The following is a 19,488-nucleotide window of genomic DNA, read 5'->3' on the forward strand; positions in this document are numbered from 1 at the left end:
AGGGTTGGGGGTGAGGCGCACTGGCTGCTCACGCCCCCGCCTCCCCCCAGAACCCAGCCCTGGGCTTACCGAGGCACAACGGAGGGGCAGGTGGCTCCAACTGGAGCACAGTTGGGGGGGGGGGGTTGTGGAAGGAAGCCCTTCCTGACAAAGGTTACAAAGGTTGCAATGATTACCAGTGGGGAGCTGGGCACCCTGACTCAAGTGCAAGGGCAGCCCAAGGGCGTCAGGCCAGTCAGCTGTGGGCCAGGAGGGAGCCGACAAAGGGAGCTCCGGCAAAAAGCGAAACTTCAACAATCATTTATTACCAAACTCACACAAGGTTAACTCTTTAACTCAGTTAACAGCAAAACAGCAACTCTAACAAAGTCTGGATGGAGGTGCAGACCTAATAGATTCTCTTAAAGGATAAAAACATAAATATTTTTGAAAAAAGTAAGTCTCCAGTGTTGTAGAAAAAAAAATGCCCCAAAGTGATTCCAGTCCATAAAAAACAGTATTTGGCAATTTATAGTCCTAAAAAACTCTATCTCAGTATAAATGTATGAGGAAACCATTAACCCCCTTGTTAAAAAAAAATAAAAAATCAGTAGGTCATTTACACTGCTAAGTGTGTAAAGCAGGGCTGGGCCCGGGGGGGGGGGGGTATCTTTCTAAAAAAAAAAACAAATACCTTATGAACCTAAAGCCTCATCTACCAGAGAAAAGTAAGTAGCAGCAGGAACCAAATTGTTGGCTGTACCAAGAAGGTGCATATTCTCCTTAACCCTAGAGGTTAAGAGGTGAGGATGGCTGAAAAGAGGAGTATTTGACCCAGTATTTGGCTTTGCAGAAATTTCACTGGCAGCATATTTTAGGCCAAAGCCATGCTACAAAGATCAACAGTCACAGGAACAGACTTTGCTGTTTCTGGTTAGGTAGAAGCTGCCCTTCCTAGGCAGCCTGGTTCATGGCAGTTTTCCTGAGCGCACTTAACAATTACTAGGGAAATTATTTTTGAATTCAGCTCCACAACTGACAATTTCTTCAAAACCAGCTTCTCAAAAAACATTGACAAAGACCATCCTTCTTAGTTCAGGATCACAGCTCCTTCCAGTTGATGGGCTTCTTGCCAGACTTCTGCAGCAACTCATTGGTTTTAGAAAAATGCCTACATCCAAAGAATCCTCTGTACACCGACAATGGGGATGGATGAGCTGTCTGCAGCACGTGGTGCCGCTTCTGCAAAAGATCAGGGAGAATGAGAGAACAAAATGTGGCAGCTTCAAAAAATGACTACGGCTCCTGCACTATGAAGTTAGCTGTGCAGTTCCCCCTTTGCCCTCTCTAAATTCAACCATTTTCCAAAGTTTATTTACATTGTCTATACTATAATGTAAATCCATTCATTCAACTATTGTAAGACTACTTTTGCTTAGCTCTGAGCTTACAAAGAGGACCAGTCTCAGCCCTCAATACCTATCAGATTTTCTAGTGCCCTTACCTCAATTCTACTGCTAAGAATGAATTTGCTAAAGGACACATGATGCGTGCACCTACACGAAGATGTACTTATAATGAAGTTCACTGCAGCTGTGCCTACAGTAGGTAAAGTTCCATCCATTGTTATGGAACTGACTAGAAGTATTTTTCTAAGATTCTTATAGTGGAACACTGCACAGCTATTAGAACAAGGTCGAGCTATGTATGTTGATATGGGAAGACCTCCAAAATATATCAAGTAGGAAAAAAATATCAAGGTAAAGTGATAAATCCATTAAAAAATTTTTGGAAAAATATCCAAAATAAACTATTCATATTAATTCCTTTAGGGGAAACAAATAGCGGAAGAAATTTACTTTCCATTTTTATACCCATATATAGTTTGAACTGTCACCACAAAAATGGACTACTTTGTTTTTTTTAAATGTCAACTGCTATTATCTGAGCAGGGAGATTATGGACCATTTTTGTTTCCTTTTTTCTTTTCTGTATTTAAATAAAAAACACCTAACAAAAACTGATTTTCAAAACATCCCTGCCTTCAGCCCAGTCCAAGGATAACAATTAGAGGCAGGTTGGAGCCAGCACCAAGAAACTACCTTGTCAGCCTAAGCCCAGGTCTTCACTGTATCCCAGAGGATTACAGACCTTTAAGCAAGACAGCGATGTGATTAGATTTGCTTTCTGGCATGTTAAGAATGAACCAGGATAGGGAAAATGGGAACAAGGAACCTGATCTGCCAGAAGTCAGCTGAACAATTCTGGCAGAGGCACACAAGTAGAAGGCTGGAGAGAAGCTGGAGAGAAAATATATAGTGGGAAATGGATGAGGAAAGAACTTAGCTTGGAACATGTTGAATTTGACGTGCCTATGTGTCACAGGGAGACACTTGGTTGGAGATGATCAAGCTACTTGAACTACTTACTTCAATCCAAGCCATGTTTAATAAAAAAGATTATAAATATGCAGAACAAGATCTATACTGAGATAACACCGCTACTGATCATAAACCTTCCTTTTATGTAGAAATTATGTAGAAGATTAGAAATTACTCTTATACACACTTCTTGTTTACCTGGAAAATCAGATCTTTTTTTTTTTAATTGCACAAGATATTTGAAAATTCTCTTGGATCGACATTGTGGAAAGAAGAAAGTACTTTTAGGTAGAGGGACAAGCCAACCTGCAATGCAGCCCTACAGCTTCAACCAGCCACAGAGGGAGCTCTGGAATAACATGGCCCTACTTTCAACCAGAGCGGTCTGGCCCTCATCTTCCTACCTTCATTAACCATTTGATGTTGGATGTTGACCACCCTGGGGTTTGCATGGCCTTATAGCATGTGGACTTAACCAACTCATGCAATACCATGTTGTGCTGAACATCAAAAAGCTGTCAGCACTCCAAGAATCTGAGTGAGAAGCTCTTCTAAGGCTGACCTCGGTGGTAGATCTCCAAGTCCATCCAGTCCATCCCTTGTCCCACTAGGATTTCTCTTTATACATTCAGGGAGCAGCTCACCCAATTCCAGTTGGCCTCTCTCTGGAAAATTTTCCAAGTGGAAACTTACTGATACCATAAGCTACGACTGCAGGAGGTCATGGGAGCACAACAGATACTCATTAACTCCCTCCTCATTCTGCTAGTCTCAGGGACTTAAAAGGTGGCAGATAATCTATTCTAAGCATTCTGATCTGATCATGATGCCTTTATAAGGTAGGGAGTGCTACTTTTGTCCATTTATTAACAGAATTTGACAGTAAAATATCCACAAGTAAATCAGATGGGTGCCAAATTATTTTCTCTCTTGCCTCTATTATATAGCAGCACTCCAATTTCTTCCTGATGACCAAGATCTACTTTCCTGCACAGAAGGGGCCCCAATTCTTGCCTGTCAGTTCGGTTTTTTAAAAATATTTTTATTGAGAAATCTTCACATACATATATTCCATCCATGGTGTAAAATCAGTGGCTCACCGTATCATTACACAGTTGCGTATTCATCACCATGATCATTTTTAGAACATTTGCATGACTCCAGAAAAATAAAAACAAAAAATCCATTTTACCCTTTGTCCCCCTATTATTTATTTATTATCCATATTTTTTTACTCATCTGTCCAAACCCAGGATAAAAGGAGCAACAGACACAAGGTTTTCACATTCACATTGTAAAAGTTATATTTTTATATAATTGTCTTCAAGAACCAAGGCTACGGGAATACCAGTCAACAGTGTCAGGTACTTTCCTCCAGCCACTTCAATATACCATAAACTAAAAAGGGATATCTATATAATGCATTATAAATAACCTCCAGGATAACCTCTCAACTCTGTTTGAAATCTCTCAGTCACTGAAACTTCATTGTCTCATTTCTCTTTCCCCTTTTGGTCAAGAAGGCTTTCTCAATCCCATGATGCTGGGTCCCAGCTCATCCTGAGACTTTTGTCCCACATTGCTAGGGAGATTTACACCGTGGGAGTCATGTCCCATGTAGGAGGGAGGGCAGCAAGTTCACCTGCTGAGTTGGCTGAGACAGAAGGGCCACATAGAACAAAAGGTTCTCTGGGGGTGACTCTTAAGCCTAATTTTAAATTGGCTTAGCCTATTCTTTGCAGGAGTAAGTTTCATAGGGCGAATCCCAAGATTTAGGGCTCGGCTTATTCATTTGGTTGTCCCCACTGCTTGCAAGAATATCGGAAATTCTCCAAATGGGGAAGTTGAGTATTTCCTCCTTTCTCCCCAGTACCCCAAGTGGACTTTGCTAATAATATTTCTTTATTTACTGCACAAATTACTCTGGGATATATCAGGGCATCACCCTAACCTGGACAAACCAACAAAATCTCACATCCTATTCAAGATTCCACGCAATTATGGTATTCAACCAAACTGACCCATACAAATTAAATTAGGTAATGCACTACCCAAAATATAAATTTTGCACCAAATAAACATCTCTCCCTTTAGTCTCACATAGAAGTTGACGTTTTAAAATGTGGACAACATCATCCTTTACCCTGTATTCTGGATAATCAGATCTTAACAACTGGTTACTTCATGTGAGATTTTTCTACTATTCCCTTGCTTAAAAAGAGTGAAGGCAGGGCAGGCCACAGTGGCTCAGCAGGCAGAGTTCTCACCTGCCATGCCAGAGACCCGGGTTCGTTTCCCAGTGCCTGCCCAAGCAAAAAAACACAAAAAAGGGAAAGAACCTGAAAATATCTTGTTTATTCACACAAAGCCTTTAAACAAAAAGCTTTTTAATGTTACTTGCACAATCTGTTGTTACTTGCGATGTTTACTCAGGCCAGGGAAGGGAACTGAACAGACTGGAACTTGGATGGCAGGGAGACTTTTCACTATATACCTTGATATATTTCATGTTTTAACAGGTGACTCTATTACCTTTTTCAAATCAAAATTTAAAAACCCAAACAAAACTCCATTTATGAGAAAATGCAAGAAATAAGTGACACAACTAAAGACAGAAAGGTGTAGATATGAACTTTCCCGCTGGGTTAGAACCTTAGTACAACTCACCTGTTCGATGCACACCCACGGGCACTCCAACAGGCCTACCCTGGGACGAGACAAACTGCTCAGCACACTGCTGAGAACACAGAGTTCCGCATTTACTGCAACCTTGAGTAAGCAACCTCCTCTCTCTGAGCCCCAATTTTAAATGGGGATAAATTTATTCCTGACTTTAGAGCCTTTGTGCAACTATTAAATGAGATTCTGCACAAAAAGTGCTCGACTGAATACATGGCAGAGGGTTACATATTTGCAAATTCCTGATAACCAGCAATCTCCTGACGATAAGCAAGAAACCACTGTCAGGTCACCTCACTTAATCCCTTTATTTCACTTATTGAAGAATTTAGTCCAGAATTTTTTCCCTCACTCTTACTTTCTAATTGTGTCTCTCACAGTTGCCCTAGCTAAACACCTGAGTTGTTCTTGCCTTGTCTCTCCCCGTGCTCACGGTTCTCCATTATACCATCACCCCGCCAGTCTATCCAGTCATCCTGGAGAACAGTAACAGTGGCTCACCCACATGGCAGCAGTGACGACTGCGAGAAACAGATGTTCTTAGGAAGCAAAATTGGTCAGATTTACTGATGGACTAGATCTAAGTGGGTGAGTAAAAACAGAAGATTCGTGGATGACTTCTAGGCTTTTGCCTCAGCACAACTAGCCATATCACTCTTTCAATAGCTGGGATTGGGAAGAACAGAAAAGGAGCGAATTGGGGGGATGTAGGGCAATTAAGAACTGATATTGGGTATTAACATCTGGAGCTCAGGTGTAGTGATTATTATGGACAGTATTTTCATGGGGAAGTTAAATTTGTGAGTAGTGAATCTTTGTTTTCTATGTTCTCAAACTTCTTGGAGACAAAGAAATTTGCCTCGTTAATCAGTCATGACAAAATCTGTTGAATGTTATCTAGAGAGTTTTGTGTCATCTATGTATATAGCAAGTTTATGTCTATATCACCAACTGCACTAAACCAGAAGTTGGTCAATTGCTTTTCTCATAGGAAATTAAATATTCCTGCAATCGGTCTGAATTCTACTTAATTCCCAACAGGAAACTCAACCCTAATTATAAGTCTTAAGGGAAAATAAGATTTATTTATGACATGGATTTTCTCGGACCATATAATAGTGATCTCTAGAATTCCTTAGACTGGTTTAATGTGTTTAAAAAGAAACACACACACACACATACCCTGTCAATGGCGCTGCCCTTCTTCTGAGCATAAGAGCCCCAGAGTAAGAAGACAAGGCCATTCAAGTTGACATTTAGCCAGGACACAGCTGCATCGGTGAATTGCTCCCAACCTCTTTCCTTATGAGAATTGGCTTGATGGGCGCGAACTGTGAGGACAGCATTGAGTAGGAGAACACCTATGAGCATATTCCAAAGAAAGAGGTTATAAGTAGGTTAAAACAAGTCAGCCCCAACACCCAACAGCAACGATTACATACATGATGGAACCACTGGGATAACTGAAGACAGTGTAGCTGTTTGAAATCAGGTCATAAAGAGAGCATTACTATGTAAAAAAATGGCTATCTCTAGGTGAGGAAATTAGAGGGCATTTTCTTTTCATCTCTGCCCTTTCAACACCTTCCAAGTTTTCTGCAGTGAACATGCACTATATTCACCATCAGAAAGAACTGTTTTGATATTAAATAACCCAGAAAATACAACAAAAAGTAAACCAAAAATTTGAATGAAAATCAAACTGAAAAAAGTATACATTCTTTCCTTATTCTGGTTGTAGAAAGATAAGTTGATTAATTTAAAAAAAAGTTAAAAATTCCCTTGGGTGGGTTTTAAACACGCCCACCACCCCTTGTACCAAAATGAGAAGAGTGAGGCCACCTTCTGAAAGGTTAAAATCAAGACTCTTAGAGTGGAACAAAGTTTTCTCTTTCAAATTATGATTAAACATGAAAGAAAACATTGGTTGAAGGGTAAATTGATTTTTTGTTAACCATTTTATTAGAGTTCTTTATGGCTATCTTTTTAAAAATATAAACAAGCAGGCTAAAAAGGAGAACAATTGAAATCAGTCCAAAATATACCTAAAGGCAGTGGATTTACCTTGTTTGGCCCACCCAGATAAATCTCCATGACCAGGATGAATGAAACCCTCTATGTCTGTAGACAGTTCTTTATAAATGTTTTCCAAACTGAAAGCAAATCAAGAAAAACAAAACAAAACAAAAAACACAGAATCTTAAGCATAATTCTGGAAGTTGAGGACAATGAATTTAAGTGTGAAAAGATCAGAGAATAAAGCCTATGAAGCCAGCCCCTCCTGGAAAGGACCATGGAACAAACAGCAACGAGTCCCCATTTCATCCTTTTCTCCCTCAGCCATGACGTAGCAGGGAAGAAATACAATGGAATACTGCCAGTGTGTGTTATAAGATGAATCAAACATGGAATCTTATTTGGAACACTGTTCTTGAGAACTGAGGATAAACCTGCCCCCTCCCTACAGCTTTATATATTACATATTTATATATACGATAACCCCACAAAAAAGAATGATCTGGCTTCAAGGGTGAGATGGAGAAACCTTGCTCCAAAGGTTGGTGAATGTACCCCAACAGCTGAACCCATAATTTATAAAGTACACATCTGAAAGTAATCACAATTGGACCTGAGCCATCCTGTAAAGCAACTGTACCTGGGTGGAGGTGGAACAGGTCTTTGAACGCTAAAGCAGAGCCCATGAGCTTGATTGGGTCCATGATATGGATCCTGTCCAAGGATGACAACCTTCACCTATGAATACCAGTTGGCAAGAAATTAAACCATACCATACTGTACAGTTAGACTGTAGGCAGTCTAAACGAACACCTGGATGACTGTTAACCAACATAAACAAGCACAACAGTAAAAACAATAGCCCACCGAGACTCCAAGAAGGCAGTAACTGATTTGCCACTATTATTTCCCATTATCTAATTCAATTTACAGGAAATCACCTACCTCATCTCACTGTCCTACCCACATCTATGTACGACACACGTTTTTGAAATAAATTGAGGTTAGCTTTGCTTTTACCACCGTCATTATTCAAATTACAAAGCTGATTTGCCCTCTTAGCAAATACAACAATCCAGAAATTTACAGAGGGATTACCTATCTTCCCATTAGCACTATCCCCTCCTAATTTAACCATTTTTAATTACCTATCAATTTGGGGTTATTGTGCTCACTACTCTAGATTTTGTTTTTCACACACCATACATTTTGGGCATTCTTCAATGAATAGAGAACTTAAACCCTGATGGGTGGACAGATTGCTTCCAATATTTTGCCATCACACACACACAAAAAACTGTAATAAACATTCTGGTCCATATATCCTTATTTACTCTTGGCTTTTTATTTCTATGAAATAGATTCACAATAGTGAAGTTGCCAATCAAAGGATAAGTATACTTAATCTTCAGATATCTGCCAAGTTACTTTTCAAGGAAATGAAGCATCTCAAATTCCCTGCCAGCAATATGAGGGTGCCTGTTCCACTAAGAGAATGAGGCCAGGTCAAAAGGGCCAGAGCAGGAGGTGGTAAAATGCAATGTTGAAATACAAGACAGGTAGGTGGCCCTCTGATCCCATGCCCACCCACCTCTTCCTCATTCTCATGCTTCTGCCCCTGGTGTTCCTTCTTAGAGTCTCCCTCCATAGGAGACATACAAAATGCAGCTTCCGAAGTGCCATGCCCAGGAAGCTTTCATGGACCTCCCTTTGATGCTCACACTGTCTTGAACATACTCTCCATGCTGAAGCAACTTATCCCAGCAGAGACTCTCTGGGGCTTGCAGGGGGTGGAAGCAGGCTTGGGTTTCTGGCCCTGGGTGAGTGCTGACCTTGGGAAAGCTACTGAACCTCCCCAGTTCTCAATATGCTGGTCAGTAAAGAAGCCCCACTGACGCACTGTTCTTCAGAGACTCACAGGCTTGAGGGTTTTTGTTTTTTTATTTTAATATTTCATTTATGTTGACGTGGATGTGATAGTTAAATAAGAAACAAATTGGGTCTGAATTTAATAGAACTTATTTTTTAACTTCAAAAAAATAAGGATTCGATTCCTGGCCCATGCACTTCCCAAAACAAACAAACAAAAATTTTCAACAAATGGTGCTGCAATAACAGGATACTCACATGTAAAAAGAATGAACTGTGATCCCTGCCATATAGCATAGGTTTAAAAAAAAAAAAGCTATACCCAAAGTTCTTGCTTTATAATGCAAATTGTGACATTTCCCAAGAATCCAAGAGACAGGTATGGGTGCTTTATGAGGATGGCCTATTCACCTATTTTCTATTTAAATTAGCCGGTAATTATTAACTCACAGGATTCCTGCCCTCTACAAAAAGGGTAGGAAAAGGATAAGAACAAGACCAAACAACTTCCAGTATAAGCAGACACCGAATAAACTGAATCGGTCACAGGGGATTTACAAAAAATAGGATCATAAAGGTCATGAACAGGTTAAGGAGATGCCGTAAGATGGATCTAGTTGGTTTTCAAAAGACAGAAATAAGGAGTTCTAGCCCTGAAGTAGGAGAATGGGAGGTAGAGCTGAGGCTGAGCAGGAGGATATGACCATATTTATGGAGTGTCTTGTATGCTCATTCATAGAATAAACCATGGACAAGCTTTCCAATAGGGAATTGATGTGCTCAGTAGCCTCTGTGTAGGACAAACTAAAGCAAAGGGATTTATTAAGAGGACAGCAAAATGATGCAAGCCAGAAGTAAAGAGCTTGAAAGTACCAACTAAAAGACAGAAAGACTGGACTAGAAATAAAAGTAAGGTCAGCTAGAACTAGCTGAAAATGATTCAACAGCTTCATGTTTCTGTCTCCTCAGCCACACAAGAATAGATAACAGCAGCATGGGGTTGGTTTCAAGATTAAATAAAAGAAATGAGAGCATGTACACACAGGACTGTGTCCACATTTTCTTTTTTACGTGGTTAATAATGAGCATATGGTAAAAATTAAAAAGAGTACATATAGGCTAAAATATAGTCAGTTTTACTGCTGAATTACACACAGTCGTTTCACTTCAGTGTCCTTAATTAAGATATATGATTCCTTCCTCTATTCCAATAAATTCACCAACTTGTACTTACATCTCTTATGTCACACATCTGGGTCCATGTGAAGACTTGGTGTGGGGGTGGATAAACAGTATGATGCTTTCTTTCTTCTGCAACAAATCCCATTAGCTGATTTAAAGATAAACGAGACTTAAAATCAGATCATCACTAGAAACCTTAAGTATTCATCAAGAAAGCCCTAATGCAAGTTATCTGAAGCATTTAAGCAGGATAAAATAGGACAACTGCAAGTCCCTGGTTTCCTATTCAGCTCTGAAAGAGTTAACCAACAACTGCCAAGTCTCTTGTTTCTTATCTACCTCCAAAAAAACTAATGCAAACTGCAAACTTCAGATGCAAGCTTTCTGGGACAAAATTTCCCTGAAAGTTCCCCAAACATCCCCAAACCATAAAAGCTAGCAAAATTCTGGCCAAAAACAAATTCTTAGTTGATGATAGGATGCATAGGGTCATAAAGATTGTTAACCATTTGCCCAAAGACAAATTTTAGGTTTGTGACAATTATCTAAAGGAGGTAACATTTTTTGTCCCTTCCTAGAAGAAGCCTGGTATTCAAAGGCTACTATGAAGACCTATCAACAAAATTTTCCCTAAGCTAGCCCATCCCCACTCAGTGTCCCTCCCTTGGGCACAAGGGCCTTAACCTCTTAAATGCATACTCTCTTCCTTCTCTTTAATAAACTTTACAACTAATTCCTTCTGGCCCTCTCCTCTCTAAATTCTTTTAGACTAATGAACTGGATCGAGGCTCAGCTGGCACTATTGCCAGCCGGGCACCGTTACAGTATCACCTAGCTGTTTGCCATATTTTATAAACAAACTGTTTTGAAAATAAGCAAACAAAGAAACAAACAGTACCTGCCCCCCCAACCACCAAAGTTATATAATTGCATCTTTCTTTCTTTCTTCCTGTCTGTGTCAAGGTGGACTGACTCATCTGGCTGCTGGAATTTCCTGCTGTCCCCCCTCTCCCCCACAAAGGGCAGGTCAGGTTTCATTCCTCTAATTTGTGGCTTTACTATGCCACTCTTTTCTGGAAAGCAGACGGACTGACTCAGTGGATTAAAAGAAGCCTTAACAGAAGCAGGAGTAGGGGAAACCTCGGGTAGAAAGCTCCTCCCCTCACTCCTCCGGGATCCGGGTGCACGCTCCGTTTTCTGTGTGCCCATTTCATCTGCTAAGATCTTGGCAGGACAATGATTTACAACTTTTCGCAGACATTCTCTCTCCCCACTTTAACCGAAATGGTTGTTTTAAGGGGCAATTTTGCAAAATGTCAGAAAACAATAATAAAGCAATGATATCCCCCTAGAGTCTTTAGAAACCATAACTAACATAAACGTGCTAACCCCAAACAACCACGGCTTTATTTTATCCCATGAGCTGAAAACGCCGGTTAAAGGAGGGGAATTAAGAGACTGTGAAGGGGTAGCCTAGCAAAACGTGGACTTGATCTGCTATACTGTAGCAGCAGCCCTTCCCCTCTTTCTGGTTTAGCTGTGCTCTGTGGAAAATTCCCAAACCCCCTCTCCCTGCAGGCAAGCGAGATAAGACACATTTCCTGGGATAGAAACCCCCTCCCCTAGCCTTCAGGAACTGGTGAAGATGCACGTAGGAAAGGGAAGACATTCCTGGGGTGGGGGCCCCTCAACCCTTCAGCTCTGGGCCATACTCAACTTAAATCAGCCAATTGTTTACCTTGTCTTTAACATGTCAAAGAGTCTATAAAAGCTAAGGTTGCCTTTTGTTCAGAGTCAGACTTTCAGAGACGACTGGGCTGAGCCCTATGTCCAATGCAAATAAACCTGCTTCCTGAAACTACGGATCCTTAGTCTTATCCTTAGTCTCAGCCTGTTCTAACTTCGCTGAACCATCCTGGAGGCCTGTGGCCTCGGTCTTTGTTTTCGCCCTACAATACTAACAAAACAAAGCGCCAGCGGCCTCCCCTTTTAGCTTTACGAACGGAATGCTTCCACGTTTACCTTTATGAAATAAGGTTTCCCGAACTCTTCGCTCAGCTGCTTCTTCCAACTCTCACCGAATCCCACCGGCACATTGCGCGCTGCGAGTCTCAGCAGGGCCGCGGCCTTGTTCCTCTGGATCCGGACCATCTGTTCGGGGCTCAGCGGCGAGGAGGGCGGCGTGCCGGGCTCGCCCTGCCCGGTCCGGGCCTTCTTGGTGGAAACGGCCTGCAAGCGGTTCCCGCAGGAGCGGGTCAGGAGCTGCAGCTGTCCTTCCCGAGGCGCCGGCAGCTTCCGGACCAAACCCAAGGGCGGTGTGCAGAAAATCCCCATTTGTGGGACTTTCAGCCGGCCGGATAGATGGGAGTAAACCTGGGCGGTGGGAACCGGAACCCAGGGATGCGCTGGGTCGAAGGGGGGCGGGGTGGGGGGGGAGGGTGGAAGCCCCAGGCGGCGCCCTGGAGATTGGCGGGAAGGGGGGCGGCGCCAACCGGCCCACGCGGCCTTTTCGCGGCAAAAATCCCTCTCGGCGCCCCGCCCCCTTCCTTCTGATTGGGCAGCGGACCGAGCAAGGCGGGCCAACAGCGCGCCGATTGGCGCCTGGAACCCCGAGGCTCGCCCCCATTGGCTAGTCCCTCAGCATGGCCGCCGATGAGGGACCTTGGCGGCGGTTTTGAACACATGCAGGCTACCTGAGTTTACTTGAGTTCGCCGCGCGTTCCTGCGGCCCCACGATCGCGCCGGGCTTGTCGCCGGCCTCCGCCTCCCTGCCCCCAGCCTCGCCTCCCTGCCCCAGCCTCCGGCCCCACAAAGTGCTCCCTCCGCTCCTCACCGCCGCATCCCCGCTCTCCTCAGCTACAGCCGCCGCCACGCCAATTCCCGGGTCAGCGGGCTCGGGGCTGCAGGAGCGTCTCTTTCTAGCGAGCTTCGGAGAGAAGAAGGAGTAGAGGGTCTTCTGGCCGATCATCCCGGAGCTGAGGAGGGAGCGAGCGCGCGCCAACCCGGGACTGCGGCGGTCTGCAATTGGCGCCAAGCGACCCGCGCATGCTCCGACCGGGGGGCTTGGCTGGGGGCGGGGGGCAACGGAGGGCGTGATGCGCATGAGTGGGAAGGGGGCGCCGCCCCCGGAGCAGGTGGGGCTTGGCCTGGTCCTGGAGGGCGTGGGTGAGGGGCTGGTTCACTCCTTTATTTGCTCATTCATTCATTGTATTTATTCATCGTTCCAAGGTCTTTCGGGCCAGTTTCTCCAACTCTCAGCTGGAAAAAGCACCAATCCTAGAGAGTTGCTGTGGGAGCTACATTAGCATTACAATAGTCTTTACTTATACATTTCCTCATCCAATCCTCTAATTATTCCTCCTGGCATTCTCAGGACCTAGGTTTTGTAGTCCTCCGGAAAGATGAAGCAATTCAAGCCCAGAGAGGTTAAGTGACCTGCTGAAGCTCACACAGCTAGAGTAGAACGTAGAAATGGGAGGCAGGAGAGGCCTGACTGCCGAACTCCTGCTTCTACCCCTCACAGGCCCAATGCCCTGTCAGGACACCAAGATAATTCCCAGTGAGAAGCGACACCAAACAACCACCCCCAGGCCACAGATGATTCTCCACAATCCTGTTACCAGACAAAGGCCACAAATTCTTTTGGCCAACACACTCAGTAAACAATTCCTGACACCAAGGTTTCAAAGAGAGAATTTGTTACTTGATAGGAGAGCAGATAGCCTAGGGGGCCAAAATCTGTCTCCCCAAACTGCAATAATTTTGATAGTTTTATTGGAAAAAGATGGGCCGGGTTTAGGATAAAGAGCGCAGTGGCCTCAGCTAATGTCATTAATGTAATTAAAGGGGACCTAATTATTGAGCATGCACAGGTTGATTACATGCTTAGTCACAAAATGTATGCAAGGAAGTGGTGGAATGAGGTAGCGGTAACTTGTTGGTTAAAGTCTAAGCCACTGCACGAGTCAGGCAGGCCCACTGTGGTTAGATCCAGTATCAGTTATCAAGATAACTTTGGTCTTGTGGTGGGTTAGTTCTGGGCTGACCCAGGACCCTTCATTAATAAACACTAGGGGGTGGGCCACCGGTGCCTCAGTGGCAGAGTTCTTGCCTGCCATGCCGGAGACCTGGGTTCGATTCCAGATCCCTGCTCATGCCAAAAAAAAAAAAATTAAAAATATAAAAATAAACATTAGGGACTGTGTTTAGTGGTCACAAGACTCTAAAGTTGAAAAACTGCATAACTGGGTACAAATGAAGGTTAGTCACAAGGTTTTTACAATCACCGGGTTAGAAGATAAGGGCTACACAATCATTATCAATGATCAAGATAGCTGGATTATAATTTAGAGATTGCAGGTATTTCCTTCTGCCTACTCCAATCTACCAGAAAGCAAAAAGGAATATCTATATAATGATTCCAGTAATCAAAATCATCCCTTAGGGCAGGCCACAGTGGCTCAGCAGGCAGAGTTCTCACCTGCCATGCCAGAGAACAGGGTTCGATTCCCAGTGCCTGCCCATGCAAAAAACAAACAAACAAAATCATGCCTTAAATCCTGATTTCTTGGTTACAATGCCAGGGCCAGGATCATCCTTGGAACTTAGTCTCACGATGCCAGGGCCATTATGTGATGCCAGAGCCAAGCTTACGCCCCTGGAAATTATGTCCCATGTAGGGGCGGATGTTCAGAGTTGGGTTTAGAGAGAGATTACATTTGAATAACAGCAGAGATTTTCTGGAGATGACCCTTAGGCACTACTCATAAGTAGGTTCAGCTTCCAATTACAGAAATAAGTTTCATAAGGGCAAGCCATCAAAATTGAGGCCTTGTCTTATTAAACTGGATCCCCCTCTTGCTTAAAATAATGTTAGAAATTCTCCAGGTGGGGAAGGTTAATAGTTCTATTTTTCCCAATCCATCAAGGGATTTGCAAACACTTTTTCATTTTCTGCCCAAAATTACTGAAATGCATCATGGTATATATAACATTAACTGGTACAGAATATTGAGATTTTAGTCCTTATTCTAGGTTCTATATCAAATAAAGCTGAATTTGGGTGTTGAAATTAACTGACCAGACAGGTTATATAGTGTGCTACAGAAAATTTAAATTTTAGACAAAATAAACGTTTTTATTTTTGTCTCACAAAAAAGTTAAAGCTTTAAAATACAGTATATATATATATATATATATATATTTTTTTTTTAACATGGGCAGGCACCAGAAATCGAACCCAGGTGCTCTGGCATAGCAGGTGCTTGCCTGATGAGCCACCATGGCACGCCCTATATATTTTTTTTACCTTGTATATTGATTTACCTTATTTTAACCAGATCAGCTTCATCACATCTTTATTCAGAGTTTGATCTTTTTCAGTTTTGGAGTTTTGTTTTGTTTTTTAAACAGTTGTTGTATGGACTTATGCTGACAGCTTGAGAACTCAGGTATCACTCAGATATTTAAAGTTCCAGGGAACTACTAGATTATATAAAGAGCAAAGCATTTCAGAATTCAAAGATAATAGTTAAAGCTTACAATCTAAGCTCTAATTTTTATAAGCATTTTTAGAGGAAGCTGCTTTTAAAAATAAAAACAATAGACAGTTTTATATTAAAAAACCATAGCAGAGATTTTGTTGGTTCACTTTTACACATTTACCAGAGTTATGTTAATTGACAGGTAAATATAATTAATAATAATATAATTTATATATTTGTCCTGCCTGTTTAAAAACTCTTCCATCGTTACAGATGGAACTCTGACCTATTGCTGACCATACACACACACACACACACATATATATATATGTATATATATATATATATATTTTTTCTTTTTTACATAGGCAGGCACTGGGAATCAAATGGGGGTCTCCAGCATGGCAGGCGAGTACTCAGCCACTGAGCCACTGTTACCCGTCACCCATATCCTTAGAGAAGTACTACAGCAAAGCAGTACAACTGATAATTTGGCTGTTTCTATGATCTATTTTTTTATTAATTAAAAAAAATTAACAACAAACAAAACAATAATATATCATTCCATTCTACATATATAATCATTAATTCTTAATATCATCCCATTGTTGCATATTCATCATTTCTTAGAACATTTGCATCGATTTAGAAAAAGAAATAAAAAGACAACAGAAAAAGAAATAAAACGATAATAGAGAAAAAAAGTTATACATACCATTCCCCTTACCTCTCGCTTTCATTTACCTCTAGCATTTCAAACTAAATTTATTTTAACGTTTGTTCCCCCTGTTATTTATTTTTATTCCATATGTTCTACTCTTTTGTTGATATGGTAAATAAAAGGAGCATCAGACATAAGGTTTTCATAATCACACAGTCACATTGTGAAAGCTATATCATTATTCAGTCATCATCAAGAAACACGGCTACTGGAACACAGCTCTACATTTTCAGGTAGTTCCCTCCAGCCTCTCCACTACATCTTGAACAACAAGGTGATATCTACTTAATGCGTAAGAATAACCTCCAGGATAACCTCTCGACTCTGTTTGGAATCTCTCAGCCATTGACACTTAGACTCATTTCACTCTTCCCCCTTTTGGTCGAGAAGGTTCTCTCAATTCCTTGATGTTAATTCTCATCTCATTCTAGGGTTTTTCTCAGTCCTTTGATGCTGAGTCTCAGCTCATTCCAGGATCTCTGTCCCACGTTGCCAGGAAGGTCCACACACCTGGGAGTCATGTCCCACGCAAAGAGGGGAGGGTGGTGAGACTGCTCGTTGTGTTGGCTGGAGAGAGAGGCCACATCTGAGCAACAAAAGAGTGATCTATAGCTTTTTAAGAATAACTAAAACCGTAACAACACCACACCATTGCTTAACATCATACAGATTAGTATCAGGATATAACATGGACAGTGAGAACGTTGTCAAATTTTTAGGAATTTTATACAGCCTCTAAATAGATAAATAATGTTATTTTACCTATACAAATTTAACAAGCAAACCGGATAGAAAATCTCTTTTAACCACTGTAATACTTCCCAAACACCTCCTATGCAATAGGTTAATCTATTTTACCACCTATTTATACAAGGGGAATGAACAAATTATAACAGTTTTTCCCCTACCAGTAAGAATTGTTTTTTGAAATAAAGGATGATAATGCTAACATAAATATTAACAGGTATATTATTCTGATGTAAAATTTTTGCTTTCTAGGAGAGTACTGAGATGATTAAAAAAAACTTTAAAAAAAACTTTACATTCAGAGTAGACTAACAACCCATGTTATTTTTTTAACTTGTTTTATTTTACAGTATAACATATATACAAAGCAATAGTTTTCAAAACCCTCTTCAACGAGTACTTACAAGACAGATCCCAGAGTCTGTCACGTGCTACCATACGATCCTTTTTCCTTCTAGCTGCTCCAGAATATAGGAGGCTAGAGGGCTTAAATATTTCTTTATCATCACAATCGACTTTTTTTCTTCTTTTTTTGTGAAAAATAACATATACAAAAAGCTATAAATTTCAAAGCACAGCACCACAATTAGTTGTACAACATATTTCAGAGTTTGATATGGGTTACAATTCCACAATTTTAGGTTTTTACCTCTAGCTGTTCTAAAATATTGGAGACTAAAAGAGATATCAATCTAATGTCCAGCAATCATACTCATTTGTTAAATCCTATCTTCTCTGTATGACTTCACCATCACCTTGGATCTTTCCATCATTCTTTTTAGGTGTGTTTGGGCTATGGCAATTCTAAATTTTTCTATCCTATAAAAAGAAGCGAGCCCACTCTAAGCAGTGAGTGTCTCTCCCTTGGGCACCTCCCTGTTAACCTCTCTAAAAAGTACTCTCTCTCCTTCTCTTTAATAAACTTTACTACTTATTCTACTGGTTAATTGATAACTGATTATGGAAACTGTTTAAAAAGGGGGACCTTTGGGATGTGATGAAAATTGGAAAGATTTTTAGTTATGAGTCTATAAAAAAGAGTTTATTTCTGTAACATAATCTGGCCTCAAAATGATTTAAAATGAAATCATTTTGGAAGGGTCTGTCACTAATATGGGGTAGGGAGATGGAACTATCTGATGTTCTGGAGAGGCTGGGCTAGGTTTCAGGATTTATCTGGACCAGGGACCCATCTGGAGGTTGTAGGTTTTGGGAAAATAATTATTGTAGTAATCAGATCATTATTACTACAGTTACCATTGCAAAGGTATTGGAAAAAAATAATTCTAAAATAACATTAACAAACATAGCATATTCTGTAGCATTTTTATGCCTACCATTTCTAATCTCCAGGCCCAGTAAAGAAATTCAGTACTAATGAACCTGGATCGGGTCTCAGCTGGCACCATTGCCAGCCGGCACCAGTCACCATCCCATTTCTACCTTTTTGCAGAACAAATTTAACTGTAATATCTTTAATTTTAACTGTAATGGTAGTATTTTCATTTTAGATCATTTTGAGGCCAGATTATGTTACAGAAATAAACTCTTTTTTATAGACTCATAACTAAAAATCTTTCCAATTTTCATCACAGGCCAAAGGTTCCCTTTTTAAAGAATTTCCGTAATCAGTCATCACTTAGGAATATGTGACCAATACAAATGGAGGAACATACCAACTAACAAATTCAGACATTTAATGCTTAATATATTTAAGTAACACACCAATTAACAATTAACACATACCAACGAACAAACAGCCATTAAATGCTTAACACACCACATAACAATTAAGCATTAAACTCTCACTATACCTAGGGAATAGACCGGCTAGCACTTAAAACAGACCTACTTAATTTCATTAAATACCAATCAATTGTTGGATTACTAATTTTCTAGGAGTATATGCAACAGAAAAATTTAGGTCAGGCCTTCCTACCCTGTACAGCATGGTACCCAGAAAACAGGTGTAAGGGTCAGAGCAAAGGGGACCATTCTGGAAGCATGACCCAGGCCTAGGTCAAGGGGACTCGGTCGCCATATTTATTCCCTGATCCACTTTTACCCAGATGACCCACTCACCCAGATGTCTGGACATGGAGCTGGAAATGATTTCTCTCTTTGAAGATTTTTAAGGTGCCAAAAGTCGTTGGAGTGCCGACAAAACAGAGAAACCCTGGTTGCCGAGAGTGATGGTTGGGTTCTGCTGTCAACTTGGTAAAGTGATGATGCCCAGTTGTCTGGTCAGGTGAGCACTGGCCTGACCGTTGCTGCAAAGATATTTCATGGCTGGTTGATAAACTGGAAGGCTGGTGTATTAAATCATCAGCCTGTTGATTGCATCCGTGACTGATGACATCTGTGACCAACTAAGGTATGTCTCCCACCAATGAGATAACCCAATAAGTTGAAGACTTTTTAAGGGAGAAGA

At 41.3% G+C, this 19,488-nt stretch overlaps 2 protein-coding genes across 3 annotated transcripts in view; both read right to left on the reverse strand.

The window, feature by feature from the left end:
- Window positions 1-10,228, reverse strand: part of ACACB (acetyl-CoA carboxylase beta) — a 171,332-nt gene extending 161,104 nt beyond the window's left edge. Inside the window, exon 1 of one of the 2 annotated variants that reach the window (XM_077160094.1) lies at window positions 10,159-10,228. The gene's annotated coding sequence lies outside the window, so the exon portion shown is untranslated. Of the gene's footprint in view, window positions 1-6,221; window positions 6,330-10,158 lie in introns of those variants that run through there. The other variant, XM_077160093.1, reaches the window with a different exon arrangement.
- UNG (uracil DNA glycosylase) lies at window positions 285-13,150 on the reverse strand. The gene is made up of 7 exons (XM_077160102.1): window positions 12,940-13,150; window positions 12,129-12,335; window positions 10,159-10,254; window positions 7,696-7,793; window positions 7,104-7,192; window positions 6,222-6,400; window positions 285-1,221 (listed from the first exon to the last, which is right to left on the reverse strand). Exons 1-7 carry the CDS (start codon window positions 13,072-13,074, stop codon window positions 1,081-1,083), a joined length of 945 nt encoding a protein of 314 aa, XP_077016217.1. The 5' UTR covers window positions 13,075-13,150; the 3' UTR covers window positions 285-1,080.
- Window positions 13,151-19,488: the final 6,338 nt, after the last annotated feature.

Source organism: Tamandua tetradactyla, chromosome 5, assembly GCF_023851605.1.
Source record: "Tamandua tetradactyla isolate mTamTet1 chromosome 5, mTamTet1.pri, whole genome shotgun sequence".
Lineage (NCBI taxonomy): Eukaryota > Metazoa > Chordata > Mammalia > Pilosa > Myrmecophagidae > Tamandua > Tamandua tetradactyla.